Source organism: Python bivittatus, unplaced genomic scaffold (assembly GCF_059951505.1).
Source record: "Python bivittatus isolate LINGU-HERP-01145 unplaced genomic scaffold, Pbiv_v1 ctg000330_np1212, whole genome shotgun sequence".
In the NCBI taxonomy this organism is placed as follows: domain Eukaryota; kingdom Metazoa; phylum Chordata; class Lepidosauria; order Squamata; family Pythonidae; genus Python; species Python bivittatus.
Genome location: NW_028277058.1, coordinates 50,245,915 through 50,273,656, shown reverse-complemented (window position 1 = coordinate 50,273,656; position 27,742 = coordinate 50,245,915). Strand labels below are relative to the sequence as shown.

Sequence of the window (27,742 nt, the reverse complement as noted above, 5' to 3'; positions counted from 1 at the left end):
GTTAGGCTTTCTAACCATAACAGCTTATGTGCTTCAAACTGCTATTATGAATCTGAGACGTCTGTCTGTCTGCCTTAATGAAGAGACTGGCAAACATTTCCCCAATTTATCTTATATGCTTCCCTGACTCCTTACTGGCTGCTTCAAACAGGATGAAGGCTGGTATATTCTTGTGTTCAATAAACAAAGATATAAAATATGCAATTTTCTCCGCATCATTAAGTCCTTTAATACTGTAAGAATTACTCTGCATGGAGAAAAACACTTCTTAGCAGCGTCATACGCTACCTGCATACCTGTCTCACATCAGACAGCATCTTTTATTCCACTCTAATGGAATGTTCTGCCTGCTCCATCTTTCCCAGCCTCCAGATATTCATTCAGAGATTCTCTAAAAGGCACCTAAAACCTCCCGAAGAGCAATGCAATCCACCTTATGTTCTGTATTATTGCTTGGTTAATGTTACTCCTTGATTCATGACATTACGTTCCATTTAAGCTGCTTTTCCTTCCCTTTACATGCACTCCAAAGAATGAAAGCTTAGAAAAGAAATTATGGCAGCCATAAAAAAGGGCATGAATAAAGAAACAATCGTGTTGCAAACTAGTGAACAAAACATGGAAGTAAAATGGATACGGAACAGGCTATGGTGAAGAAATTGTAAAGTGGCATCTTCAATGCCATTTATGTCATGCTCCGTCATTCTCCTTTAACTTTTCAATTTACACATTATGCTTATGACCGCTGTCACCTTGTTAGACCGCAGGAGGGTACATGGAAGCATTTCAGCCTTCTCCAATAAACTAGCCTCAACTATTGTTACACTAGCAAGCAAAAACAAACACACACGGCCATTAGATGCCTAAGACCTTAAACTCAGTGGGACATGTATTCTTGTGACAAAGCAAGTGGGAAAGAAGGCAACAGCCTATGAAACCAATACCTCGGAAGGAAACCTATAAGGAAATGAATAATTGGCACTTTCTAAGATTTGGTACTCTAAATTTTTGTTTCCTTGACCATTAGACTTATCTCCTGCCTTCTCTTCAGGAACTCAAGGTGGCATTCATAGCACTACCCCCTCCTGTTTTACCCCATAACAACCACCTTGTGAGGTAGGTCGGGCTGAGGGATTGTGAGTGGCTCAAGCCACCCACTAAGTTCCCATGGCTGAGGGTGGACTAGAATGCATCTGCTAGCAGCCATTCTTTTACTTGGGCCAAATGGGTCGTCTGAAACATTCCTCTCCATCTTTCATGCTACTGCTAAGCTCACATTTAGTTTCTTCCTGTTCAAAGAATTTTAATTTTCCACATGGCAGACTGTTTCCATGACAAGGTGAGCAGCTTCCATAAACCATGCAGACCTGGCCCCATAACCCTCTGGAAACAAACTGGCCATTATTGCACGCCCTGCATTTCTTTATTATACTAAATTATACTGTAGCTCAGAATTCATTTGTCGAGCAATGATCACCTGTGTACAACAAAGAGTCTATGCTCTGGTAAAGCTTGCACACATTCCATTTTATTTAGAAACATTTCTCCTTGCCTTAACATTTATAAACAAAAGTCTATAAGGGGGTAGTGATGGAATAGCTGAGCCTGTAGGGGGGAATACTGGAGGTCTCAACCCCCCTTTCCCAGAATCCCTCTGGGTCTTCAACCCCTGGCCCTGATTTCTGCTTTTGGTTAAAGGGTTGATAGTTCCTGCTGCCACTTCCTATCTTCCAAGAGGCCTCTCACCTTGTGCCTTCTTCCTAACTCCAGTGGGTTAAAAAAACAACAATTTCTATAATTATATTATAATTCTCTGTTCTCTATAATTATATTATAATTCTCCTGGCTATGCTGCATTGAGGCATGTGATCAGATGTTTTAACCCCTCCTTCCCTGCTCAGGAAATAGATTACATCAGAAATAAACAAAATCAAACTTTGTTTAAAAAAGAAAAGATAAATTATAACCCCCTCCCCCAAAATTACAAAAGAAAACACATTGTTCCAGGCTGACCACAAGATGGTGGTGGTCAGCTATAAACTAATGCTTTTTCTATATGAGAAGGAGATGATACAACTTAATATACAGACCATCAGAAGATCAGAAATAAAATTAACATTTTCCTGCCAATGGAATGCAAAGATAGAGGCTACACATTCAACTTTCTAGTTTGTATGAAGAAATAAGAACATGAGATTTAACTTAGTAACACACAGAAAAAGAAACAAGCTAATAGGTTGAAGGTTTTGATTGATTGATGATGACTTCCTTTTATTGGATTTCCCTTTTTTCCTGGCATTTATGGGGCTCTGAAGCATTATGTAGTCCTCCATTTTCTCAGCCTCAGTCCAGCAACTTCTGCTTTGTTTTTTTAAAAAAACAAAAACTTGCCTATCTCCTCAAAGGTGGGTGGGGTTGGGGTACTCTAATTGTGCATGCACTTGACAAAGAACATCTCTTTCTCCCTCTGGATATGCATTAGGAATGTCTGAATGTCTCTGAATTGCTGAGCCTGTCCAAAGGCAATATTCACAACAGTGGCTTACAAATAAACCTCAAATTAAAATATAAATAATGAGTATAATAAATTAGAATAGAACACCAGCAGAGAAACAGCAAGATAAACAAGGAAAATGTAATTGCTAAAAACTAGTGGTATGCAAATTAGGCAAAATCCAGCTTGAATCTGCAATCCAATCCACATTCAATTTCCAATTTCAATTTCCACATTGATTTGGGGGATGGGTAGGGAAGCTTCTAAATGTGTACAGACGTAATCCACATTCATTCAGAGGCCTCCAATTCATTAAAAATTTCACCTGACTTGCCAATTCAGAAATCGGATTTGATTCAGAGATTCAGGCAAATTCCCTTCAAACATCCATATACCCCTACTAAAAATCTTGTTTCAAGAATCTTTACTTTTTAAAAATATAACAGAAAAGGATCATCCAACTTCTGTTTAAAAGATAACTACAATGCTATCTGGTAAATATTTGGGAGAAGGTTCCATACCTTGGGCACTGCCACAGAAGATCCCTTCTTTCTAGGAAGTTTCTCCCTGAGTTCAGAGAGGTCAAACCAGGGTAAGTAAAGTTAAATGTTAGCTGACCATCATATTTGCAAGGCACCGTTACACGTTATACCTGTTTTCCATATACATTAAGTGCTACTACAAAATGCAGGCCAGTTCAGTACATCATTTACCTGTGGCAATCCCTGTTATGTAGCAGGTCTTGTGCATCTTTCCCATGAAGAGCTCCAGCCCAATGATGGCATAGATAATTATGACAAACAGCACCAGCAGGGCAATGTGCAGCAATGGGACCATGGCCTTGATAATGGAATTTAACACCACCTGAAGGCCTGGAATGACAAAGACAGCACTGTAAGGACAAACCACAATTGTTAATGGAAGAAAATACATGGAGGTCATTGCTTCCTCTGTGAATTTACAATCTGACTTGATATTTCCTTGACATTTGTTTATCTATTCTGTTTACAAAAAGGTGCACACATGGTTTCAGCCGTGGAATCTGGTCTACAAATTAAACTGATTATCAAACATTTATCGCGTGTTCTGTTTCACCATCTGAAGTATTTTTTTTTTTTTTACTGAAATAAGGACAGAAGTATTATAAGGAGTCTTGATTTATAGATGGACCAGGTAAGAATTTAGTTTGTAAGCCTCACTATGGTATTTCCTTAATCTACAAGGAAAGTGTGGTGAACTGATACTCTCTGATCCTTATAAAATTAAATATAAGGTTTGCTTGCTTGCTGGTTTTAGAAATTAAGACAACTAGTTTTTACTGACTGTCTACTGCCTATATCTACTTATCCTATATCTAAATTGAGAGAGCAAATCTGATACAACAGATTAATGATACATTTCTGTAAATTCAGTTTTATTGATTTAAAAATTAACTAGATAAGGACACCACATCACTTGTTGCTTGGAAACTGCTGAAGTACAACAACAGAGATGCAGTTTTTGGTGGTTTTGGAAAATTAGCTCTAAGTTACTCTTTGGGGAATAACATTCTAGGTTTTGTAAGGGAACAGTAAATGTGCTCATGTTTGCAACCTTTTAGAGATTCACAGATAAAAAAGCTATTATAATAAACATTACTATATCACCATGTCATTAGTGCAAGAAATACTAAGAGAGCATCATAGAACCTAATAGCCACAGAAATGACCAACAATTACAAGCTTTCCTTAGACAGTTTTTGATCCAGAGTTTGCCATTCAGTGATTCCCTATCAAACCGAGTTCTTATCGGAAAACTCAAAATTAAATTGTAACTCAGAAAGATGACTTTTACAAAGCTGTGAGCATCAAAAATCTGCATAGAGATTAGTTTTATAAAATTTCATGAGATTTGTGTACAAGTAATGTACATCATCCTCTTAGAAATTAGATTTTAGAAATGTTTTTAAATTGATGTTTTATGTGTGTGTATATATATGTTTTTGATGTTCGGTGTGAGTCGCCCAGAGGGGGCAGATGGGTGGGTGAGAAATTTAATAAATAAAATAAATAAATAAATAAATTGATATTTCAATTTCCAGACTAGCCTCTTGGAATCATTGCCTTCTATTATGTGGTACATTCTGACTAATATTCCAGTGAGGTTACACTTGGATTTGTGGTGACTGATGGAAAAATGCAATTGATGCAGAAAACTGTCCAGAGTACACAGGCAACATTCAGTGTAATTGCAAACCATTGTTGCCAAAAACAAACAAAAAACAATCCATGGAATGTCTATGAAGAGACCAGGAGCAAAATTTGACTTGTAGGAGACTTTATCTTTGCACACAAAGATGATTCATTTTTGGGTCACCTTTTATCATGCAGAAACTAGACAAGCCTAAAGAGAAGCTGTAATTCTTTTTTTTTAAATAACAACTATTACATTTTTAATAAGAAACAGTAAAAACTAACACAAACTAATATTAAGAAAAAGAATAAGAAAAAGAAAATTGAAAAAAGAAGATAGTAAAGATCAAAAGTGCAGAAAAGAAAAAGAGAGAAACAACGAAAGGAAAAAAAACCCTCTAACCCTCCTTGCAACAGATATAAGTAACAATATACATCAAACTCTTGTTCTAAGTTTACAACTTAAGTCCCATTATTTCTATTAACCCATGTTATTTCTAATCATCAAATCCATATAACATGATTTCATTTTTTTTCTGTTTCCCACAAAAAATCCAAAAAAAAGGTTTCCAATTTGCATTAAAATTACATAATATATTTTCTCGAATCAAAGCCATCAGTTTTGCCATCTCAACCGACTGCATAGTGTCCTATCTTTTTACCCTTATACATATAAGGTCATTACTGCTGTTATCATATATACAAAAACAAAAATTCCTTAAATTTAATAACAAATATTTTTTAACCTTAATCCTTATACATAGATCATTAAAACCTTATCATTCAGTCCTGGTCAAAAGAAATTCCCATTAATAATAACCAAAAAACCTCAGCAATATATATTAACCATAATTGAATAAGTTCACTTCATAAACCTTCTGTTTACTTTTAAAAAGCTTAATCTTTAATCCTTTCAAATAATGTCCCACAAGTTGATTCTCCATCATTAAACAAGATTGATGTCAGGTTCAGCCCAAGAACAGCCATGAGGCAATCCAGTACAGTTCAGTTCCTTTATTAGCTCGCACCTAATAGACAGAATCTCGCCAGACTCAACCTATGCTAAAGCAACTAGTGGCTATAACCCATGAGACTCGAGGGAGGGCCCAGCCTCATCCTCTTCATCTTCCCACATGAAGGGAGAGAAGGCTGAGGAGGCGCTTGCCCTGGAATGTCTCACCCCACTCCTGACAACCTTGAAGTTCCATTCCAGAATCTTCCCTGCTCATGCCGTCCATGACAGGCACAATCTAGCAAAACAAGAAACTTTCCCATAGAAAAGGCAAACTTTGTTACTCCAAATGGAGTTTCATAGAAAAATAAACTTCTAACAAATAAATCTTTTCATAATAAGTAACTTTTAAGTCTCTTTTAAATTCCAATTTTCCTCCCGCTTTTTACAAATTAATCAAATTCAAATTAAAGCTCTATTTCTTCTTTGAAAACTATAGTCCCAAAAATAAGGATAAGCCCCAGGAGAATTACTTATCTGTTGCAAAGGAAGGTCTCTCTTAAATTAAAGAATAGTTATGATCCACAGTGTTTAGAAATGAGGTTTGGTCGGCTCTAGTGTCCATAAAAGGCTGCACTGCAGCTTTGAACAAAGATGGATCCTCCACCTCCCAGCCACTTGGCTCGAAAGCCGTTCACTGAAGCTGCCATCTCTGTGATTAGTATTTGAGGAACAACCATCCAGAGACCATATGGGTCAATTTCCTCACTTCCTCAATCCTGAACAAGTTGGGTGGCCAGCGCTTGCTGCCAGCCACCGTTCCAGCTGCAGTGCCGTCTCCCCTTTCACGGAGAGATGACTAAACCGCCATTGTCCCCACCGGAAGTCTAGAGAAGCTCTAATTCCTTATACCATCTAAAACACCAGGCTTTGTATTCTAGGTTTTTTAAATTGGTGAACCTAGAATTGATGGTACGCAGATGCTTTGGCCATTAAAGTGACAAAATTAGCTACTGAAACTTTGGACTAATTTAAGCACATAAGAAGAGTCTTCTTTTTCTATTTAGATATTCTTAACTTTCATCCAAACCTAATTTAGAGCTGATCTGAGAGTTTGGTGTGATGATTAAGACATCAGGGTAAAAACTGGGCCACAGTGAGTCCTAGTCCTGCTTTAGGCATGAAGCCAGCTGGGTGACCTTGGGTAAGTCACTCTCTCAGCTCTAGAAAGAAGAAGGCAAGGGCAAACTACTTCTGAAAACATTGCCAAGAAAACTGCGTGGCAGTTGCCAGGAGTCAAGTCACTTGAAAGCACCAAAACTAAACCAAACCAAAGCAGAAAAACCTCCTGATAGTTTTGAACCGCTTGTCTCAAACCTTTCCTAACTTGTGCTCCAACACAGCCTCACTAACCAGTGTTACTATATTCAGTCCAAGATCTCCTGTTGCGGCTGGAAAGGAAATTTAGCAATAGTTTTATCTCTTGTCTTTCTCTCACTTTCAATTCTATTTATCTACAACCATTAGTATATCTTCTTTTTACTATTTCACTTGTGATTTTAAACATTCTACTACTAAACAGTTAAGTGCCTGCCTAAATACATTCATGGCATTTATGAGACTTTTCTCACTTTTTTTCTTGGCTATTTTTTTTTAAAAACAATTATTAATAACTGAACTGTGGACCTCATACCCTAAGTATTATGAACAGCAGTAACAATAAGTATGTATTGCTCAAAATATTGCCATATGGCATTTCAAGCTGATTACTGTAATTTGGCCTACTGTTAAATAAAAATCTAAATGAGACTGAGACAGGCTGCATTCCTCACAATATCAGCTTGTTTTGACATCACCTCTCCTTTGTAATGGCACTAATGTTATTATAGGGACAAGCAAACATTAGGTATCTAAACTCAATACTGACATGTTAAAAATAGGAGTGATGTAGTGCTGGCATACTGACAAAAATACGTCTTTCTATACAGTCTTTGCTAGCCGACCACAATAGGGACCAGAATTTAGATTATTGCCGAATGCTAAGCAATTTGGTCATTAAGTGAATTGGAGCTGATTTTATGACATTTTTCATGACTGTTGTTAAGTGAAATACTGCAGTCGTTAAGCGAGCCGCATGGTCATTAAGTAAATCACATGGTCATTAAGCAAATCCAGGTTCCCCAATGGACTCTTTTTGCTGGAATTTGCTTTAATGATGTGGTGATTCGCTTAATGACCATCATAAAAAAGTTGCAAATTGCAATCATGTGACTGCGAGGATTGTAAAGCACTTTTCCTAAGGCCATCGTAACTCCGGAACATTGTTACATGAATGGTTGTTAAACAAGGACTACCTGTATAATGTTATATAGAACAGGCTAGAAAGCAGGAGTGAGTTCTAGTCCCACCTTAGGTATGAAGGGCAGCTGGGTGACTTTGGGCCAGTCACTCTCTCTCAGCCCAACTCATCTTACAGGGTTGTTGTTGTGGGGAAAATAGGAGGAGGAAGGAGTATTAGGTATGTTTGCCACTTACACAGATATGATGGATGATGTCTAAAGTCTTTAAAAACTCCAGAAATATTTAACTGGCTACACAATTTTGAGGGAAATTATACAGTTCATGTAACTTAACATTATAAATATATAATGGCAAATATACTGTCTGTACTACTAGTTAGCGGGGAACAAGCATTTGATGGGGAATTACATCTTAAAGGTCAGCATAATACAAAAAGCAAGCACTCCAATGATCCCATGATTAATCAGTATAGTCAGATCTTTTCACAGCATTTGAGACCGTATAAAGAGGGGAAAAAACACCTTTTGCCTTTCCAGATGCACAACTGACTGTTCATAATTAACCACTCTATTAAACTACTCATGTGTACAGCAGAGGCAGAAGACACACAATGGCTATGGTCCACTGCTTACCTAACCACAATCTGATTGCTTACAAACATACCACAGTACAAGACAAAGCTTTAATTGTCAACTGGAGATGTCACTGCAGACAACACAGCAAAGGACAACTGTACCAAGAGATCTATGGCAGGTTCTGATAGATTAATTAGAGAACCTTACAAAACATAATAAACTAACTTTGAAGAGGAACATGGTTGCAAGATGGTGCTATGCAGAAAGGTATGTGCTTTACTAAAGTCCACTAGCACAAATTGTTTCTTCATTCAGAAATCTGCATTAATTACTGTGCTGACATTCAAGGTCCAGACATTCAAAGACACATTTCAGCTTACATATCTCTACAAATGAAACTATGAAAAACTTTGGGCTCAGTCGACATACAAAATACTTTTTTTCCCAGGAAGAGAAAACAGATATCTTCTTACAATATTGCCTCTTGACTTGAAGCAATCCACCGTAAAGTATTTATATTCTGGCAAGGCAGCTTTCTGTTTCTTGAAGGTACTTTGTATATCTTACTTGGGTGGAAAAAAATCAGAGAAAACAAGGAAGTGCAGACACCGAATAATAGAGAGGAGACAGAATAGGTAACTTGACCGGATATTTTTTAATCACAGTTCATGTGTGAAAATAACAACATCCTTTGTAACAGTATTATCAATTATTGATCTTATAGATATTCACTTGACCAGTTTTGAATATATGTCAGTGAACAGTCAGAAATTCTACTTTTTGTTACTATTTCCACCTTTGTTTAACATATTCTTCTCTGTATCTCTCCAGATATACTCCTGCTTTGCATGTATTGAATTTGTTTAAAAGACTTAAATCCCATCGTCTATAAAGTTCCAGGCAGTTCAAAGCAACAAACATAGGAAAATAAAATAAAAAAGCAGCCAACAGAACAGAACAATCAAATATTGAAAGTAATGAAAAAGTAATTAATAAACACAGTTGAGAGTGACAGCTTATGCGTATGATAAAATGGACTTTAGTCCATAAAGATACATGACCCAATATATTTCCTAGACTTCAAGGTGCCAGAAGACTCTTGTTTTTGCTTCAAGTGATAAACATGCCTGCTGCTCTTAATAGTGCCCAGCATTGGCTTGTGAAATCATCAAGTCCTCTAAAATTACTATCAAGGTCATTCTGAAGGTCATATCTTAGTTCTTTGCATGATTTTGGACATTTTTAGCAAAACTCTCACAACTCTGAAAGTTATTTGAACATGCTATATATATTATGCTTACTATAATATAGTTTACTATTTGACAAAGCATACATTAAAAGATAAAGTCTATCTTTGAAAGAGTATGGCTAAAGGAGAAATAAACTGGCTAAGCCATTCCATTATTGCAACTCTATTAAATATTTGTTAGACTGTGAATGATCTTGGAAGGTTCAAGGAAAGGTACAAGAAAAAAATCATGTTTGTGACTTGTTCAGCATATTTACCTAAAATAGCATTAAAAAAAAGAAAGAAAAAAAGAATTGCTCCTAGTCCAACACCACAACTACACAAACTGAGTCTGGGGCTGAGACAGAGGGACTGGCCCAAAGTCACCCGTTAAGCTTCTGGGAGAGAGTGGTTGAGGAGAGATGAGAACCAAGGTATTTCCGCTCATGGTCTAACACTGTAGACGCTACATTGGCTGGTGTGCAATGAAATGGTGTACTCTGCAGCAAATATACATCTTGACGCCAGTAAGTATATCTTTAAAAATAAAGTTTTGGCTTCATTTTGTGATTCATTCCCTATGTTCGTATGTGTGTACAGCGATGTACAGGATGACAGCAGTAGATAGCCCAAGTATACTTTACCCAGTCCTACTAAGATACTATGCCCCCCACACATTTCAAAAACGTACAGACACAGAGCCTGAAAAGTCATAAAAGTAGTTTGGGGAAAGTGTCCAAATCATTTACATTGTCATTGTCTGACAAATTGTGTTTTTGAGAGAATTATTTTCATATAAGAAGAAAGATGTTGACCTGGATATTGACTTGGATACTGAGTGAAAGCAGGATTCAACCTTTCTCTTTTAAACAGTGGCGGCCTCAATTTTTACCTCAAGAACCAATTTGACATGCGGCTATCAAAAGCAGTTTCTACTGTGAACTCTACTGAGATAGTGTTTAAAACCATGTGCAACAAATTTCTGGTTTTGGTGCCCCCTGATGTATCTAATAAGCTGACCACATTTTGAGAAGTTGGAAGAGGTGGAATTTGGCTTTTTTTTCTCCCAATGAAGCCCATCTTACATAATCCCATGTATACAAAGGCAACACTGGGAAAAACCAGACTGTACCATTATAATTCCACCAAGGTCATTAGGAAGGTGGATTTAACTCCTAGATAATTTCTGATTTGCTGGTTAGACCCAGGATTGTCCTTGTTTAGGCAAACAACTGTCAGTCCCTCAAAAGTGGCAGTTGTTTGCCTAAAGAAGTTTTCATTCATCAACCATATGCTCTAAAACTTGAGGACAAATGTTGCAAAGAAGGAAGAATAAGTGAACAAAGAACAAAGAGGGTCTGCCTACAAAATATCCAAGCAGGAGGCCCAAATATTTTTGTCCAAGTATTCTCTCTGCAATGAAGAGAATGTAAAAAGTAGCTAATTTAGTTAGGCTGAAAGTATTGATTTTTATTTGAATTTTTTTGTGCTGAATTTTGCCTTCTCTTGATTCTTATATTCCACTTTTCTCAATAAACTCCTTTTTAGAGCTATACATTTGGTTCACCAGTTTTAGAAGGGAAATTCAAATTCCCTTTATACATGACTGCACAGTTACATAGCTACCTCTTGTTTAGGGATAGGTACATGTTTTGCTAAGTTCTGTATTTTGGGGTTTGGTCAGGAAGGTCCAAGCCACAATCTTTAATTGGGCCAAAGGGAGAAGTCTAGGGTAGAACAGCTAAAAAACCCTGCTGCACAGGCTAGGAGGGGTAAGGAGATTCAACCTGACTGGTAGCAGCCTATCATAGTTATCTTTTATTGGGGAACCAATAAAATAAGGACAATTGGCCAGGGAAGTTTTAAATTAACTCCCCTCTTGATTTGTAACACCATGAACATTTGATATGGAGACTAAAGGTTAATAGAACTTTTGATGGATGGAAAAAAATAGAGCATAGACTTTATTCAATTGTTTCCATTATTGGAAAGAAGTCAAAGGAACCTTCAAAGCATGCTCCTAAAGAGCTACTTAATTAACAAGTAGTTATAGTACTATGTATAGCTGTCATAAAGTCCAGTGCATCTGAGATAAATCTTGTGTGAAAGGGAATGCATTCTCTGACATTTAAGTTACTTTAGGCATGACAATAATGATAGACAATTGTCTTTTGCCTCACAGTGAGTTTACTTTTCCAAATCTTTAGAGTAATTCTCAGAATTGTCTTCTTCGAAAAAGGGATACCTGCCAAGCCTCCCATCAAGCTCAGCCTGGCAACCCACATTTCCAGCAAACTAGCTATGCAAAGCAGAAGAATAATTTTTAGAGAGAAGAGGCTTGCAGGAATCACTTTTTCTTGTTGGGATGCATAAGAGTTGTGGATTCTTATTTTTCTTGGCCCAGTTGATTGTTGACTATAATCCTCATGTGTACCAGCATGAAATGGAACACCTCAGTGGCACCCTGATTAAGACAAATAGCAGCTGAGAGGGAAGAGAGGTTAGGTAATATGGAGGATATCCTTCTCCTAATCTATGGCTATAATTTAGGCCTATCTACTCATATCACTATTCTTGGGTAAAAATTATGCATCTGATCCAGTTATTCCCATATTTTTTTTTATTTTAGCCCAAACAGCAAGTTTTGGGCAGCTGGGAGAACAGTATGTGGGTGAGTGGAAAAAGAACTGAAATTAGACGCCATCAATACACATATTTTGCCATTAATTATTGATATGTTGGGTGCTCGTTAATTAATTTCTCTGGATAGCTTATGAAACTGAGCAGAAAAAAGTCATTTCACTTGAAGAACCATGTGTTTGGAATGACTTTCTCTCGTCCTTTCGGGGTATAGTTCATGTATTCAACTCTTCATCTGTTCTTTTAGAACATACTATATGAAGGAACCTGAATTAAGATAAAAATAAGAGGTGCTAGAGTTTTTGTTCTATAAATACCTTGTGCCATAATGTAGAAGCAATGTGCTTGGCTTGCCAACTGCAGGTAACATTTGAAAGTATTTTTCCAACATCTTGGAGACACAAGATGATCAACATTCAATTTTGCTCAAATAAAACTGTCAACAAGACTATCAGTAATATTAAAGTCAGCATGCATCAGAATTGCCTAATGTTATTAGCCTCCAGTCCTTTTCAAGAACTAGATTATTCATTTCATTCTCATCTTTTCCCTATTTAAACCATTCTCTTAGTTTTCATACTGTAGAATTTTGCTTGAAGTACATATCCAAAAATACATTGAGCTTTCTTTTTAGCTTGCTAGAATATGCTTCTTTTGCATTGTTCATTTTCAAACCATACGAAAAAGCATTATTATAACATTGTAAAATGCAAGGCAGTGTTTCAAAACAGCAAGATGCCTACTTTAAAAGAAACTAATTCCTGCAACATTCTGATTCAGCACAACCTGCTTTGCCTGACATCAGCCTACAATCAAGACTGTTTCCAGTCTGTGATTCAGAGGATCAAATAACAGTTTAAGTAAATTTATTAGATAAAGGTGTATTCCTTCTAGGTCTTCAGAAAGTTCTACTTTTGTGTTAACCACAAAGTTATCATTAATAATCAGCTTAATGTCATATCATAAAGCAGATGACAGAGAAAAGAAATCAAACAAGAAAACATGTGGTTTTGTACAAAGGGCAGAAATTAATGGAAAGTATTTCAGTTAACCTCCATTAACTTCAGTTATTTCAGCCAATAAAAGAAAGTCTGAGATTTAGTAGTGTTGACAAAAAAATATGGGATTATCCAGCCTAAACCAGTTGTTTTTAGGAGTCACTGAAATCAAGGTGAAAAACTGATTTTGGTGAAAACAAGAGGATTTCCAAATCCTTAATTAAGACTGGCTGAGCTGGTTTAGAATGGGTTAAGTAGCCCTCAAATGGATTAGAGGAAGTGGCACATGGTTTGCTTAAAGATTCTCCTTGTCCAGCTTAGTTTGTTAAAGAACTAACATCTGAATTCAGTACCGGTTTGCTGATCTATTGGGTGATGTTTTATAATTCCACATTTCTACTTTTAAGTGTCAAAATGTTTGAAGGATTGTGAGTTCAGCTCAGAAATGCTCTGAAGACAAATTTCTGTGTTCAAACTCTTTTCTGAAGACCACATTCTTTCATTCCAAGCATAGATATGTTGCACCTACCTTCAAATGATGGATTTCAGAGTTCATATAAAATAAATCTTGAAAACACATCTACTCTTTCCTGAGCTAAGCTATTATTCCAAATTCAACTGCTGAGTACTATCCATATAGGGCTAGAATGTTTCTAGGAATGTTAAAATTTGGCAATTTAGTTTTGTTCTCAGGAGCACTGTTTGGGGAAAAAAAACCATGGGGCAGCTATTATGCAATATCCTTCTTCAGAAAATCTAGCCCTATTTGCAAAGTGCTTGGCAGCCAGATTTAGAGTGGTTAAAAGTTAAAGAAAATTGGAAGAGGGTACCTGCATCTGAATAGATCCTTCAAACAGAATGTATGTATTCCCTGGACCTAAAGTAAATTTTCTCGTCTCACCTTCCACAATGCTATCAAAAAAACTATGACACAAACATTGTGAGTTACTCTGGACTGTGTACATATAGATCCCTCATAAAGAAGAGAATTGAACATGAAGATCATATACAAAACCAGTTTCTTATGACTGGTATGCAGCCTGTACCTGTTGGAGGAAACAATTTGAATTGTTCTTGAACAGAGGAAATCTAACCTGAGCAAAAACCAGAGAAGGTTTTTGTAATTTTAACATAAAGAAGTTTTGATACAAAAATACTTGGGGGTGGGGGAGGATAGCTAAAGCCCAGCTCCTATCTAGTTCCAGATATATAAGCAAACTAAATACATTTCTGGTTTTCTGGTCATCTCTGAACAGGACTGTTGGCTTTGTTGTAACTAGTGTCTGGATGAGGAAGAACAAGCTTAGGTTCAATCCCAGGAAGATGGAGTGGCTTTGGATGACAAGGCCATCCAGTTCCAAGGACAGTCCATCTTTAGTTCTCGTTGGGATTGTACTCCCCATGCTGAACTGGTTTGTAATCTAGGAGTCCTTTTTGAGTCTCAGCTTCTGGTTGAAGAGCAGTAGCAGCTCTGTCAAGTCCTACACAGCTGGGCAAAACAAAGGAAGCAAGAATTACACAGGCTTCAGTAAGGTGTCTTTAATGCTAGTATTAGAGGTAAATGCAGAGTTTTGGAAACCACAAAAGGAATATCCAATCCTTATTTATCTGTAAATTCATTAAGGTGGAGATTCTTGGAATGGTTTGAACCATTTCTTCCCAGTGTCTTGCCACCTGGACTTAGTTGCTATTCATGAGATAAGCTAGCAAAGAACTCCTCTTTTGCCTCCTGGTTGTGTATGTCTAACATTCTTTCCATTCCTCTCCCAGACTCCCCACAGTCTCTCACAGAGGGCCTTTGCACAACTCCAACTGGTCCAGATTTCCCTTTCCTAGAATGGGAAAGCCTTGTTTTGGGCATTCACCTTGTGTTTGGACTACTGCAATGCATTCTACATGGGGATGCCTTTGCAGACCACTCAGAAGCTACAGCTGATCCAGAACATGGTGGCAATGTTGCCCCCCTTCTTTGGAATAGCATTATCCATGAGGTCTATACAGCCCCTACTCTGCTACGGTTGAAAAATACTATAAAAACCTTGCTTTTTACTAGTGCTGTGTTTTGTTTTATATTGTTATGTGTGTTTTAGACTCCACACATTTTAACCTTATTTATGTAAATAGGATATGAAAGCTGCTCAGAGTTAGTTTCAGTTTGTTGTTGTTGTTGTTGTTGTTGTTCAGTCGTTAAGTCGTGTCCGACTCTTCGTGACCCCATGAACCATATTGTGCCAGGCCTTCCTGTCCTTCACTGCCTCCCTGAGTTTGCTCAGTTTCATGCTCATTGTTTCAGTGATGCTATCTAACCATCTCATCCTCTGCCGTCCTCTTCTCCTTTTGCCTTCAATCTTTCCCAGCATCAGGGTCTTTTCCAAAGAGATCTCTCTTCGCATTAGGTGACCAAAGTATCTGAGCTTGAGCTTCATTATCGATCCTTCCAATGGGCAATCAGGGTTGATTTAGTTTCAGTTAGGGCAGCCTAGAAATAAATATATAACTTTTTCTGCAGCTTTTCTTCATTCCTCAGATTTTTCATCTTTCTTTCCATGAGCAGGACTCTTCAGTCCATTCACTCTTAGCAATCTAAGACAGCTTTCGGTATGGAACCTTTTGTTGGGTATTTGCCTGCCATGCTCTTCTGGTTCTAACTTGTCAATTTCTGGGTGCATGACAAAGAACTCCTACAGATCCTGTGGATCTGACTCACCACTCATTTGGACATGGAGACCAAGGTCTGATCCTTCAGTATTATCCTCCTTTTCTTTCTCATGAAAATCAGCAACGCTTCGTGTTTTATTTGTGTGGTGAGATCTATATTTTGGTTTCTCTTGTAGGACTGTGAGTATTCAAGCAGCATTCCTTCCTTACATCTGCAATTGAGTCTGGTCCTTTACAATTTTAGTACATAGGCATAGGTTTCATTATCCCAACATTTCAAGATGCCCTAGACTGGGCTTCACCCCCTTTCCTAATTCACATGATGTTGTATCCATGGCTTTGGTTGGTAGCAATGGTGAATTTACTTGACAGACCCGCATCTTAAAGCATGCATCTCCCCATTTCTGTTAGAGAGTTTTTCTTCTCTGTTCTGACATTCTTTTCTGAGGTCTAGAGCACTGTAATCTGATGCACAAGCCTTGTTCTTTTAGATACTTTCTCATGTTACCTGTCATAAATTTACCCCCATTATCTGTGCATAGAATTTAGTGCACCAAAGCCACATATTCCTTAAACTTCCCTAGTATCTGAATCTTTTCACTGAGCAAATTGCAAATAGTAAATCTAGAATAATCATCTATAAAAGTAAAAAAATAGGTATCTGTTTCTACTTGCTGCAATTATTTACAATTTCTCTGGGGGCTGGAATGTTTCTTTCTCTTTCTTAACTGGAAACGAGGGTTTGTTCCCTTTTGCACCAGGAGCACTTTGACTGAGTTGCACATGTCCATATTCTCAAACCTTCTGCTAAAGTCACTACTTTATAAACAGCATGTGAATTTCTGTGCCTTATCTTTCTGTGCCATAGGCTTAATGAGCTTCAGTGGCTACGCTCTTTTCACTCCTGTGCCCCGATTCTCTGCAGAATCCACTTCAAATAATCCATCCTCTTGAAGGGTCCCTTTCATAAGTAATTCTCCATTTTGAGTCATCAAACAATGACTGCCTTTAAACTTTACTTTACACTGTTGCTGCGCCATGTACTTCACTGAGAGTAGACTCCAAAAACTCAAAATCTAGACCATACAATGCATCTTATATTCTACTCAGGGCAGAAGGGAAATCTTGCTGTCCCTTTACTTGCTGAAAGGAGTTTCTGCTCATCTGCTAAGTAAACTGGGGGGAGATGGGCGGGGACAAAATAAATAAATAAATAAATAAATAAATAAATAAATAAATAAATAAATAGTTTAGAAGCGTTTTCATTGACAGACTAAAGGGAAAATTCTGATCCTTCCAGCTTTTCCACAGGCTGAAATTCTCCTGGCTCCATTCTGAATGTTGTCTGCTTTCTTCTTCCAATCATTCCTTCATTTGCTCAAGATGACTCACCCTTTCTCTCTGTGAGAGCTAATTCTGGAGGACAGAAGCAAACAGCTTGAAACTAGACTAATCCATTATTATAACAGGAGACACATAAAAAATGTTCCTCCCGCCCCAAAGTGTTAGGTCTCTAGCCCATTGCATCATGCAGGTAAGAGAAAAGACAGAATAATTAAATCAAAATTATACTATAAATAAATCTTGCATTGTAGACTTGATAGTTACTGGAATTCTCTCTTAGCAGATTTCTTCATCCTGTTGTAAAATTATTTATCAGAGATCTGTGCCTTTGAATTACTGGGAAACCTCCAGTTCTAGTATCCATCAACAGATGCCTGATTTTCTTTCTTGGAACTTTTCACTCACTATTCAGGGCCCATAACACTGCTCAAGGAACAATTGGAATGTTTTGGGGGAGTGAGAATCCAGCCAGGACAAGAACTACTGAAGTTGCTCCTTGTAACAACTTCTTGTAAATCCATAGAATAGCAGGTAGGAAAAGCATAGCCCATAGCTAGCTACAACCTATAAGGTGCAGAGTCAGGAGGCAAGTAGGCTTGGGAACACAATGGAACCTATATATGTGGTCAATGGGTGCTGAAGGATTATACTTCCAGTAGCAACTTCTGGATTGGGTAGGCTTAACCTGGAGACTGGTCCCCTGACTTTTCTACAGCATAGCAATAGAGAAGCCTCCTGTACTTCAAGCTCTACATTCTAGTGTAACTTCCCCTTGCTGTAGCTCCTGCTGCTGATCTGAGAGACTGTACACTGGAGAGCATACCCTACAAGTCCAGGTTTTACAGGTAGTCCTCAACTTATGACCATTCTTTTAGCAACCATTCAAAGTTATGACAGTGCTGAAAAAAGTGACGGTGCTCACACTTACAACTGTTCCAGCATCCCCGCAGTTGTGTGATCAAAATTCAGGTACTTGGTAACAGGCATGTATTTACAATGGTTGCAACATCCTGGGGTCATGTGATTGCCATTTGTGACCTTCCCAGCCAGCTTCTGACAAGCAAAGTCAATGAGGAACTGTGTGATTCACTTAATGACCATGGCAAAAAGGTTGTAAAATTGGGTGTGGTCACATGATGCCTTGCTTAACAACTGCACCGCTTAATGATGAATTTTCCAGTCCCTACTGTGGTTGTAAGTTGAGGACTATCTCCAGTAGAATTGTTTCTGGCTTTACTTTACTTCTGAAAGTTTTCTCCTTTTGATACAACATCAAAAATTAATTATGATGACGGCCAATTGGCAAGGCTTGTATGATTCTTTTGTGTAGTCTAAGTGATACTTCATATTATTATGAAGTATCAGATACTTAATGGTTCTTTAAAAATGATACAGCTTCCAGAAACCTATTACCAGAATGGCTTCTTCACCTTCTATCCATCAGGAACAAGGCTGTATCCCCACATACCACTGAAGCCCTACAGTGTGTCCTTTGTGAAGTTATTTATAGCCCATAAAAGTATATCAAATTCATATAGTGATCTTGCAAGTATAAAACTGCAGTGATGAATCAGTATATTATGCCAATATTTATTTTCTGACAAAAGATTGTAAGATTTATTATTGAGATGTTTTAGCAAAATACAGAAATAGATCTTTCTAAGAGACTATTGAAATCATGGGTCTAACATCAAAGGCAATGCCGTCAGTTGTTGCTGTAGATTGCTTCCTTTCACACAAATATATAATGAATTGCTGTATAATGAATTGCTGGCTATCTTCCAAAACATACAGTACGCTATTTGATAGGCAAGTGAGCCTTACAGCATAACGACAAAGCATGAATTCAAAAATGATTATACAATCAAAAAAGCAAAGTAAAAATGTGGTTTGCTATAAATGAAAAGAAATGAAAGAGATATGGCTCACTTTTTTTTTTTTTATGATTATCTATTTTCCTGCCCTTTTCATACAATATTGTCTCACCTATGCTCATCAATCAATCAATCCTTTTTCCTAGCAACAAACTTAGAGCACAATCCAGTCAAAGGTTACTGCAGTACCTTTAAATCCCATTGATTTCAATAACAGATATGCAGTGCAATTCTTTGGAAGTTTTTCCTTGGATGACCAATTATTCTCAGTGTAGAGGGCTAGAATCTTACATGCTGTATAAACTAGGACTGCAATCCTAATTATATTTATCAGCCATAATGAACATGCTGAGACCTGTGCCTGAGTAAATATACCCAGTACTTTGTCTATTACTGAAATCAAGAAGATTTCAGACTGCTGATTAACCCATTTTTAAGTAACCGCTGGTATAACTTCCAATAAATGCCTGAATTGTGTAATATGGGAACAATCACATTTTTTAATTCTTGCTAAAAAATACAACGTATGAAGTGTGAATGCACTGCTGCATTTTTGGTTTGAACTGATGCAGCATACTTTTAGTGCAGACCTGCAACTCAGATTCAAATCAGTCTCCTGTCAGTAATTTCAGATGTCAGAAGAGACTCTAAGCCAGTGCTTCCCAACTGGGGCAACTTCCAGATGTGCAGAGTTTAACTCTCAGAATTTCAGGAATGGCCATGCTTGCTGAGGAATTCTGGGAGTTAAGTCTACACATTTGGAAATTCCCTGGCTGGGAAAGACAGCTCTACGCCTAGACAGTATGAGCCTGGGGTATCTTTCTGACTGCTTTTTCATATACAAATCCACCTTTATTTTAACCTTACTCTAAGTTGTTACATTGAATTCTTCCATACAGAATTGAGTATTTCCTCATAAATGAGAACATCTATCCACACAAGAGCCCCCTATGCTCCTAGTTTAATGTTTCTACAAATATTAAAAATGCAGAGAATAAGTAGAATTATTTCCTTTCACAAAGAATCTGATAAAAAAGACAGAGGTTTGGATACTAGAGCTGCAGAGTATTTCGGATAATAAAGCCGGTATAGGGATGCTCTGAACTTAATCGGTTCTCATTGCAATTTCTCCCACTCATACATCTACAGACTGGATTTGTTTAGAATTGTTGTCTAGAAACATTTGCAATGGTCATATCATTGCCTTTCAGAAGACAGTTCAACTGCCAGTTTGTACTTCAATGCCATGTTTAATGCCCACTACATGTGATCAAACAGAACTACTGATAACCTTCTGGAATGACCAACCATCTGGAATCCATACAGCTGGAAAGCAATATTTTAGAAATGCCCTTCTGGTGAGCAAGCAAAGTGTTCTATTCTCTCAGTCATCTTCTGGCACCAACTCTGGTTATTATTCCCCAATAAACAGTTGCCTAATTGGTAAAGGGTGGCAGCCATTCCTGCTATCCGTATACACTCCATGTACTGTCTACTTTGTGTCAGAAAGTGTTAATATGAACATTTTATTTCCATCATAATTAGACTTTTTTTCTTGCTTGCTTATTATCCACGGAATCACAAAACAAAAAGATATTTCTACTTATGAAATTTAGTGCCAAATTCCCCAAAATCACACTCATACTTTGTATAAATCTATCTGGAATAGTTCCTGCCCAGTTCTACACCCACAATCAGAACTAATGAATCTTAGAATTACCATACAAAAACATGCTATGCTCAGCTATTCAGAGTGAGGACAATGCAATAAAGTTTAGTCTTTCTCTGAATCAGTTTTATCTACCATTAATTACATTATATAATTTACTGGCTACATGTCATTTGACATTAAATGTATTTACACGACCCCTGGTTTGCTGCCATTACATGGGAAAGAAGAACAAGAGCTCTTAAGATGGAGAAATTATCAGAGCAGCAACAGATTGGGGCTGCAAACAGGTGCAAGATGAACATTTGGACAGGTGACAGTAGAAAAATTCACACAATTCCAAAACACACTTGAACATTTGGCACAGCTTTCATGTTTATGTTCTTTATTAAGAAAAGCAGGGGCTACCAGACGGAATGAAGAAAATAAATAGTGTTAATATTTTAGACATGTATCCTTCCATCAGAACCAAGTTTTGAAAACTCTATAGTCTGTTGAGAGAAGAGTGAGGAAAAAATGAAAATGGCCTTTGTGGAAGAGTCTCTAATAGCTGTTGATGCAGGCAGTTGCATTAGAACAGCTAAGTACAAGAGCAAAAGTGTACCTATAATTCATTGGGAGAAGCACTGAGACAGTATGGCGGGAGCCTGTTCAATTTCTGTAGCAGATAAAAACCCGTTGGTTCTGCTAAAGCGATTTCATTCAGTCAAGAGAAAGGATGTTTCATATTTAAGCAGTATAGAAATATCTCCAGCAGCCCATCCAGATTTGGGATGATTTCTTTCTGCTCTGCAGGAATCTTCAGCTGCAAACCTTCCATGGAAACAGCTGTTTTGTGGCTTCCCTCTCTAGGTTAACAATTTCTCTAGGTTTCTCTGGGATGTTCAGGAACATGGAGACATGCTTACGATTTGGGGACATGCACTTCTGCTTGGCTCGGGAAGTTGGTTACTCAAACAGAGAAGTGGGTGAATTGCTGGTCCTGAGAGCCTTCAGTTATAGGATAGAAATAAAGGAAGGAAAGCTGGGAAATGTTTTGAGTGGCTTTTAGCCAATCAAAGCCAATATAATCTTCCAAAACCAGCTGCCTAATACCGATTTCTAGTCCTGAGCTATCGACAGCAATTCCTCTACATAGGGACAAACCTCCAGAGAAAGGGAAAAAGGGGTGTGTGTGTGATCTCCATGGGTGGTCCTCAGGATCAGCTGGAATAGTAGTCGCTTGTATGATTTCAGGAGTTGAGGAGGTATCAGAAGTGATCCAAGAGTAGTGAAAGCCCTAAAGTGAAGGAGGTGCATCCATGGCTATCACTGAGGGCAATGGAGCTTGAGGCAAGCAGCTATATTCTTTATGTCTTGAAGGACACGGACCTCTAATATCAAGCTCCACTTTTTATGCTCTTGCAGTGTCACAGTATCATTGGGGTATTTACACTTACATTTTTCTGAGAACTGAATCTGATGTTCTAGGTGTTGATAGAAGCTGAAATGCAGGGGATACTCTCAGGACTCAAAACCCTAATCATGGCATCCAAGGTTGCTGTAATATTTGTCTCCTCTACAGCACATGACAGGGCATATCACATATCTGCTGAAGGGGTGCCATGTCTAAAGAGAGAGCTTTGCAGCATCTCCCTGGTGGCCACATGGTGCTCGTGAAAAGAAAAGTAGCAGGTGTTGTCCTCTGCAGAGAAGAATGATACCAATATACTAAAGAGAGTCAAAGAGTACTTTGACAGTGGGGAGACACTGCCCTTGATGGGCTGGTACAGCTGGCTTGAGCCAGAGAAAACCCCTTTTGTCCATCTTTGTTCTTGGTTGCTCCCCCTCGGGCCCCTTTACCCTGCACTGCAAATTCCTGAAACAATCATGTGGTTGCTGTTGTCAGAGACCATCTTAACCCAGAGCAACAGTAGATTCAAGGTCAACTCCCTTTTTTCCTTGTAGATAAATTATCTAGAAGTTTTACATACCAGTCTTATCAGCTAGGGGAAGATAGAAGGGAAGAGGCTGCAATATTTGGCAAGGAGCCTAACTTGTGGGGAGCGGGCTCTGCCCAACTAGGGGTGTGATTAATTTACTGCTTATTGCCTATGGCTTACTAACGATCACATGCTTGTGTTTTCACAAATGTATAAAGGCTATGCTAATTTAGGTACTGTGGCTCTCGATTTGTGACTTGGGTCACAAGAGTGCCTCTTTATTGCTGTACAGAATAAACAGGTTGCAATTTCCCCACTTGCATGTGATTTCTGGCTCTTTGCACCAGGTGATATGATCCCAGCATTTGACTGGGCCAATCCATAGCCCAGAGGGTACGAAGAAACTGTGTGAATGACTATCTGTCAAGTCTAATTTATTCACAAAGCCAGAATATTTGTAGAAGAAGTACTGTGAGTCTGTTTGTACCACATCAGTAACTATGTAAACCTACTGAAAATGAACTACTACTGAAAATGAAATAAACAAGAGGTAAAAGGAAGTAAAAAGAAGAGAAAGAAGAAAAAATAATCTTTTTTTTTTTTAAATAGAAGACTTTCCCCACAGTGTTACTTCTACTGGGTTTGAAGTCGAACTGAGGAAATCATGGTTGAAAGTGGATACTTGTGGGTAGAGGTCCACCAAAAACTCAGCCATGGAACATTCCAGCTGCAATATATTATACACAGATCTTAAGAAATAACTAATTGAGGCAGAAAAACTGTTTTATATTCAACCCTTTTGAAATCACAGTAATTTACTCTCTGATTCCATTTTAACAAACTGAGAAAACGTGGAATGGAAAGGTTGTAATTCGTTTCAGAAAAAAAGAACCTATGAGATTTGGAATCAGTCATAAGTGTAATAGACTCATGAAAAAGTGCTGAATATCCACAGCTCGCTCATTCATTCATTCATTCATTCATTCATTCATTCATTCATTCATTCATTCATTCATTCATTCATATGTATTTCCATATGACAAATCGCTTAATATATGAAGTATAAAATAACTTACATGTAATAATTAAATGCTAGCACTCATTTTAATTTTATTATTTATGATATTCTTTTTCCCCCAAGAAGCTAATTTCTTCCAATATTATCCTCACATTAGCCTCATGTATTAGGTTTGGATGAAAAATAGTGCATAGCTGACTGTCACCCACAGAACTTTATGACTTACCTGGAGTTTCAATCAAAGTCCCTTCAACTTTCTAATCACTATATGTCACTGGCTTTGTCATTTAAAAAAAGAAATCCATATTTAATGTTTTCTTTCCTATTCCCTCTTCACTGTAACAGGTCTTGGAAAACAAACAAGTCCAGAGTTGCCTAGCAGCCCTACTAATTAATTTATTTAAAATTAAAATTTAATTTAAAATAATAAATAAATAAATTTCAATTTATATGGCCATCCATCTCAACATAATGATTCTGGATGGCTAACAACCATTAAAAACCACAACCATAACACAATAAATATAAATTTCACAACCATAACACAATAAATATAAATCAGCAACCAGGGTAAAAAAACCCACCACAGCCACAACCATCAACACAACAATTGGGTTCTGACACGCGCCCTGACTCTCATGCCCAGTGACAGAACCAAGTCTTCAGTTTATCAGGGTTGGGGCTAATCTAATCTCTGGGAGAATGATGTTCTAGAGGGTGGGTACCATGACAGAAAATACTCTCTTCCTAAGTCCCTGCAAGATGGTGCTCTTTAACAGAAGGTACCTGTAGCATGTCTCTCTTGCTGGATCTGATGGGACAGGTGTATACCGTCAGGGAGAGGTCATTCCTCAGACAACCTGGCCCCATGCCACAAAGGGCTTTACAGGTACTCCTTGCTTAACAATGCTAATTAGGACCAGAAACTCTGTGTTAAGCGACACAGTCATAACTTGAAAAACCATGTGACCATGCTGCTTCGCAACAGCAGTTCTGGCAGTCCTGGTTGCTGTCATTAAATGAGGACCATGCAAGTTGATAAGCAAGGACCTCATGGACTGTGACTTGTGATTTCCTGCTAGCTTCCCCATTGACTTTCCTTGTTGAAAGCCAGCAGAGAGGATTGCAAATCATGATCACGTGACTGCAGAGACACTGTGATGGCTATAAGTATGAGGACTGGTCATAACTACTATTCCTTCAGCAGCGTTGTAAGTTTGAACGGTTGCTGAACAAGTGGTTGTTAAATGAGGACCACCTGTATAGGTAACTGCCAGCTTGAATTGAACCCCAAAGCACACTGGCAACCAATGCAGCTTGTGGAGCAGAGGTGTAATATGTGCTGGTTGAGGAGTGCACATAACTGCCCATGCTGCTGCATTATGAACAAGCTGCAACTTCTGGATACTCTTCAAGGGCAGCCCCATGTAAAGTGCATTATAGTAGTCAATTTGGGAGGTGACTAAGGCATGAGTAACTGTGAGCAGAACCTCTCAGCCCAGAAAAGGGTACAGGTGATGCACAATATGAAGTTGTGTGAAAACCCTCCCAGCCACAGTTCCACCTGTTCCTTTAACAGGAGTCATGAGTCCAGGAGAGCTCCAAAATTGCACACTGGTCTTCTCTGGGGCAGTGCAGCCCCATCCAGAACCAAATATGGAAAATCCCCAGAACTTGGAGACCCTAGCAGCCAGAGGCACTCAGTTTTGCTAGAGCTGAGCTGAAACCTGTTCTTCTTCATCTAAGCCCCCACAGCCTTCAGACATCAAGACAGAATCTCCACGGCATCCTTTGGGTGGCCATAGATGGAGATATGAAGCTGGGTATCATCAGTATACTGTCATGCTCATTTAGCAGCCTCATGTAGATGTGAAACAGGATGTTGAACCCTGTAGCATGCCACAAAGCAGGGTCTGTGGGCTCGATCTCTCTCCCCACATCAACACCTAAGGAAGGAAGATTAGCACAGTGTTCCCCTTCCTAACCCCTGAAGCCAATCCAGAAGGATACTATGATGGATCAAAGAAGATCCATCTGAGAGATCAAGAAGAACTGGGATGGACGCCCCACCTCATCCTACTCCCACCAGAGGTCATCCACAAGGGCAATCAGTGCTGCTTTGGTCCCATGACTAGGCCTGAATCCTGACTGAAAGGCATCCAGATAATCTGCTTTCTTCAGCATCTTGAACAACCACTTTCTTTTTCAGATTGAAAAATACATGAGAATGTGACAGAAGCCATATGAAGAAAACAGACAAGGCATGAAATAGCTCATGTACTTTTTTCCATGTATTTTAGAAATCAAATGTATTCTAAGATAATGATTTCCACAAATCTTTCTGTAAAATAAACTGATTTTCTCCAACCTTCCTTTTAAATCAATTGATTTTCCACTTCTAAACCATATTTATTTATTTATTAGAATTATATCCTGCTTTTCCTTCAGCAGTTCAAGATAGCATACACAGAATTCTGTCCTCTAATTTTTCCTCACAACAGCCCTGTAAGGTAGGCTCGGCTGAGAGAGTGGGTTTCAGACCCAAAGTCACCAGTGACTTTCCACAATTGTAGGTTGACTTGAACCTGGGTCTCCCCAGTGCCATCCTTAACTTTAATCTTAACCCCTATATCACAATGGCTCTCAGTTTAAATAAAATATTTCCCCCCTGAAATCCTCTTTTAAAACAAAAGGATTTGTCTCCAAGCTTCCTTTAACAGCAGTTATCTTCCCTTCCCCATCCATTTTTAAAAATCAGCAGATTCCCCTTTAATTTACCTATTAAATGAACTGATTTTCCTGTACCCTCTTTTAAAATCAGTTGTTTTCTCCCACCAATTGTTAAATCAACTTCTAAGAATACCAATTTAAGTCTTGCAGTGACAAAAAATAAAATGTAGTAATGTGTGCGTGCATGTGTATGTGTGTGTGCGTATGCGCGTGTAATAAATAAATTAAATAAATAAAATTTTCTAGACTTCTGGTCTAATGGCTGCTTAAGCAGCTGCCTTCTTTTATCTCATTCCAACACTTTGGAGGATGTTATTTGCATTGGTAGCTTAATGGTGGGTGATTTATGCCTGGATTCTTCCACTTTGCTTTGACAAGTGAGATATAATGATATTTTAACAACTAGGCAAGATGTGCCTTGTACAATCAAGAAGCTGGCTCTCTCATAGCCATCTTGAGTGGAAAGCCCCACTCCCACTCAGAAATCCTGGAGAAATGTTTGGATTCTATCTTGATCTCAGTCTCAGTCAATGACTCTACTTTACATTATGCAGAGTCAACACTGATTGAAAGAGCTAAGTCTTTCCTAAAGACCAAAATGGAAACCAGAAGGAGGATAACTAAAGCTCTTTTAGGAAAGCATCACAAAGTTCAGAGGTCACAATACAGAGAAGTCCTTTCTCTACTGCCCATCCACCTCGGTTGAATAAAGGCAAGTGGGCAGCACACCTTATCGGTCCCTTGTGGCAACAATACCCCTCGTTCATTTCTGCACAACCAGAACCCAAAGGAAATCTTATCACAGGGCCATGTATCAGCCACCTCAGTAGTAGCTGTCAGCACACACCGACAGCAACACAGTCAGCGTCAGACAGCCCAAAGTCATGGTGACCCACAATCCCCTGGAAGCCCTTCGATACAAGAACCACTGAAATGAATGAGAGCTGAACAGCAGTATTATAATGGATGATGCACCCAGCCAATATGTTTGCGTTACTGGGGCTTCTTTCTGAAATAATTCCCAATATTACATGGTTAAGGAGAAAGGAACCTCATATATGCCATCCTGCTGCGCTACAAGTTTTTTGTTAAGCTGAAAACCTCATGGGTTGCCACATCTACTCTAAAAGGATTCTCTGGTAATAAAAACTTTATTTATCAGTTGATG

General features: G+C 38.2%; 1 protein-coding gene and 1 long non-coding RNA gene across 19 annotated transcripts in view; one reads left to right on the top strand and one right to left on the bottom strand.

Moving 5' to 3' along the window:
- Window positions 1–27,742, bottom strand: part of CACNA1C (calcium voltage-gated channel subunit alpha1 C) — a 572,293-nt gene that overhangs the window by 201,497 nt on the left and 343,054 nt on the right. For all 16 annotated transcript variants that reach the window (XM_088141261.1, XM_088141249.1, XM_088141247.1 and 13 more), the window contains exon 6: window positions 3,208–3,366. In XM_088141261.1, the coding sequence (XP_087997387.1) occupies window positions 3,208–3,366 (159 nt within the window). The remainder of the gene's footprint in view (window positions 1–3,207; window positions 3,367–27,742) is intronic.
- The window catches only part of LOC112540114 (uncharacterized), a 149,902-nt gene that overhangs the window by 7,984 nt on the left and 114,176 nt on the right, over window positions 1–27,742 (top strand). The gene's annotated exons all lie outside the window — the stretch shown is intronic.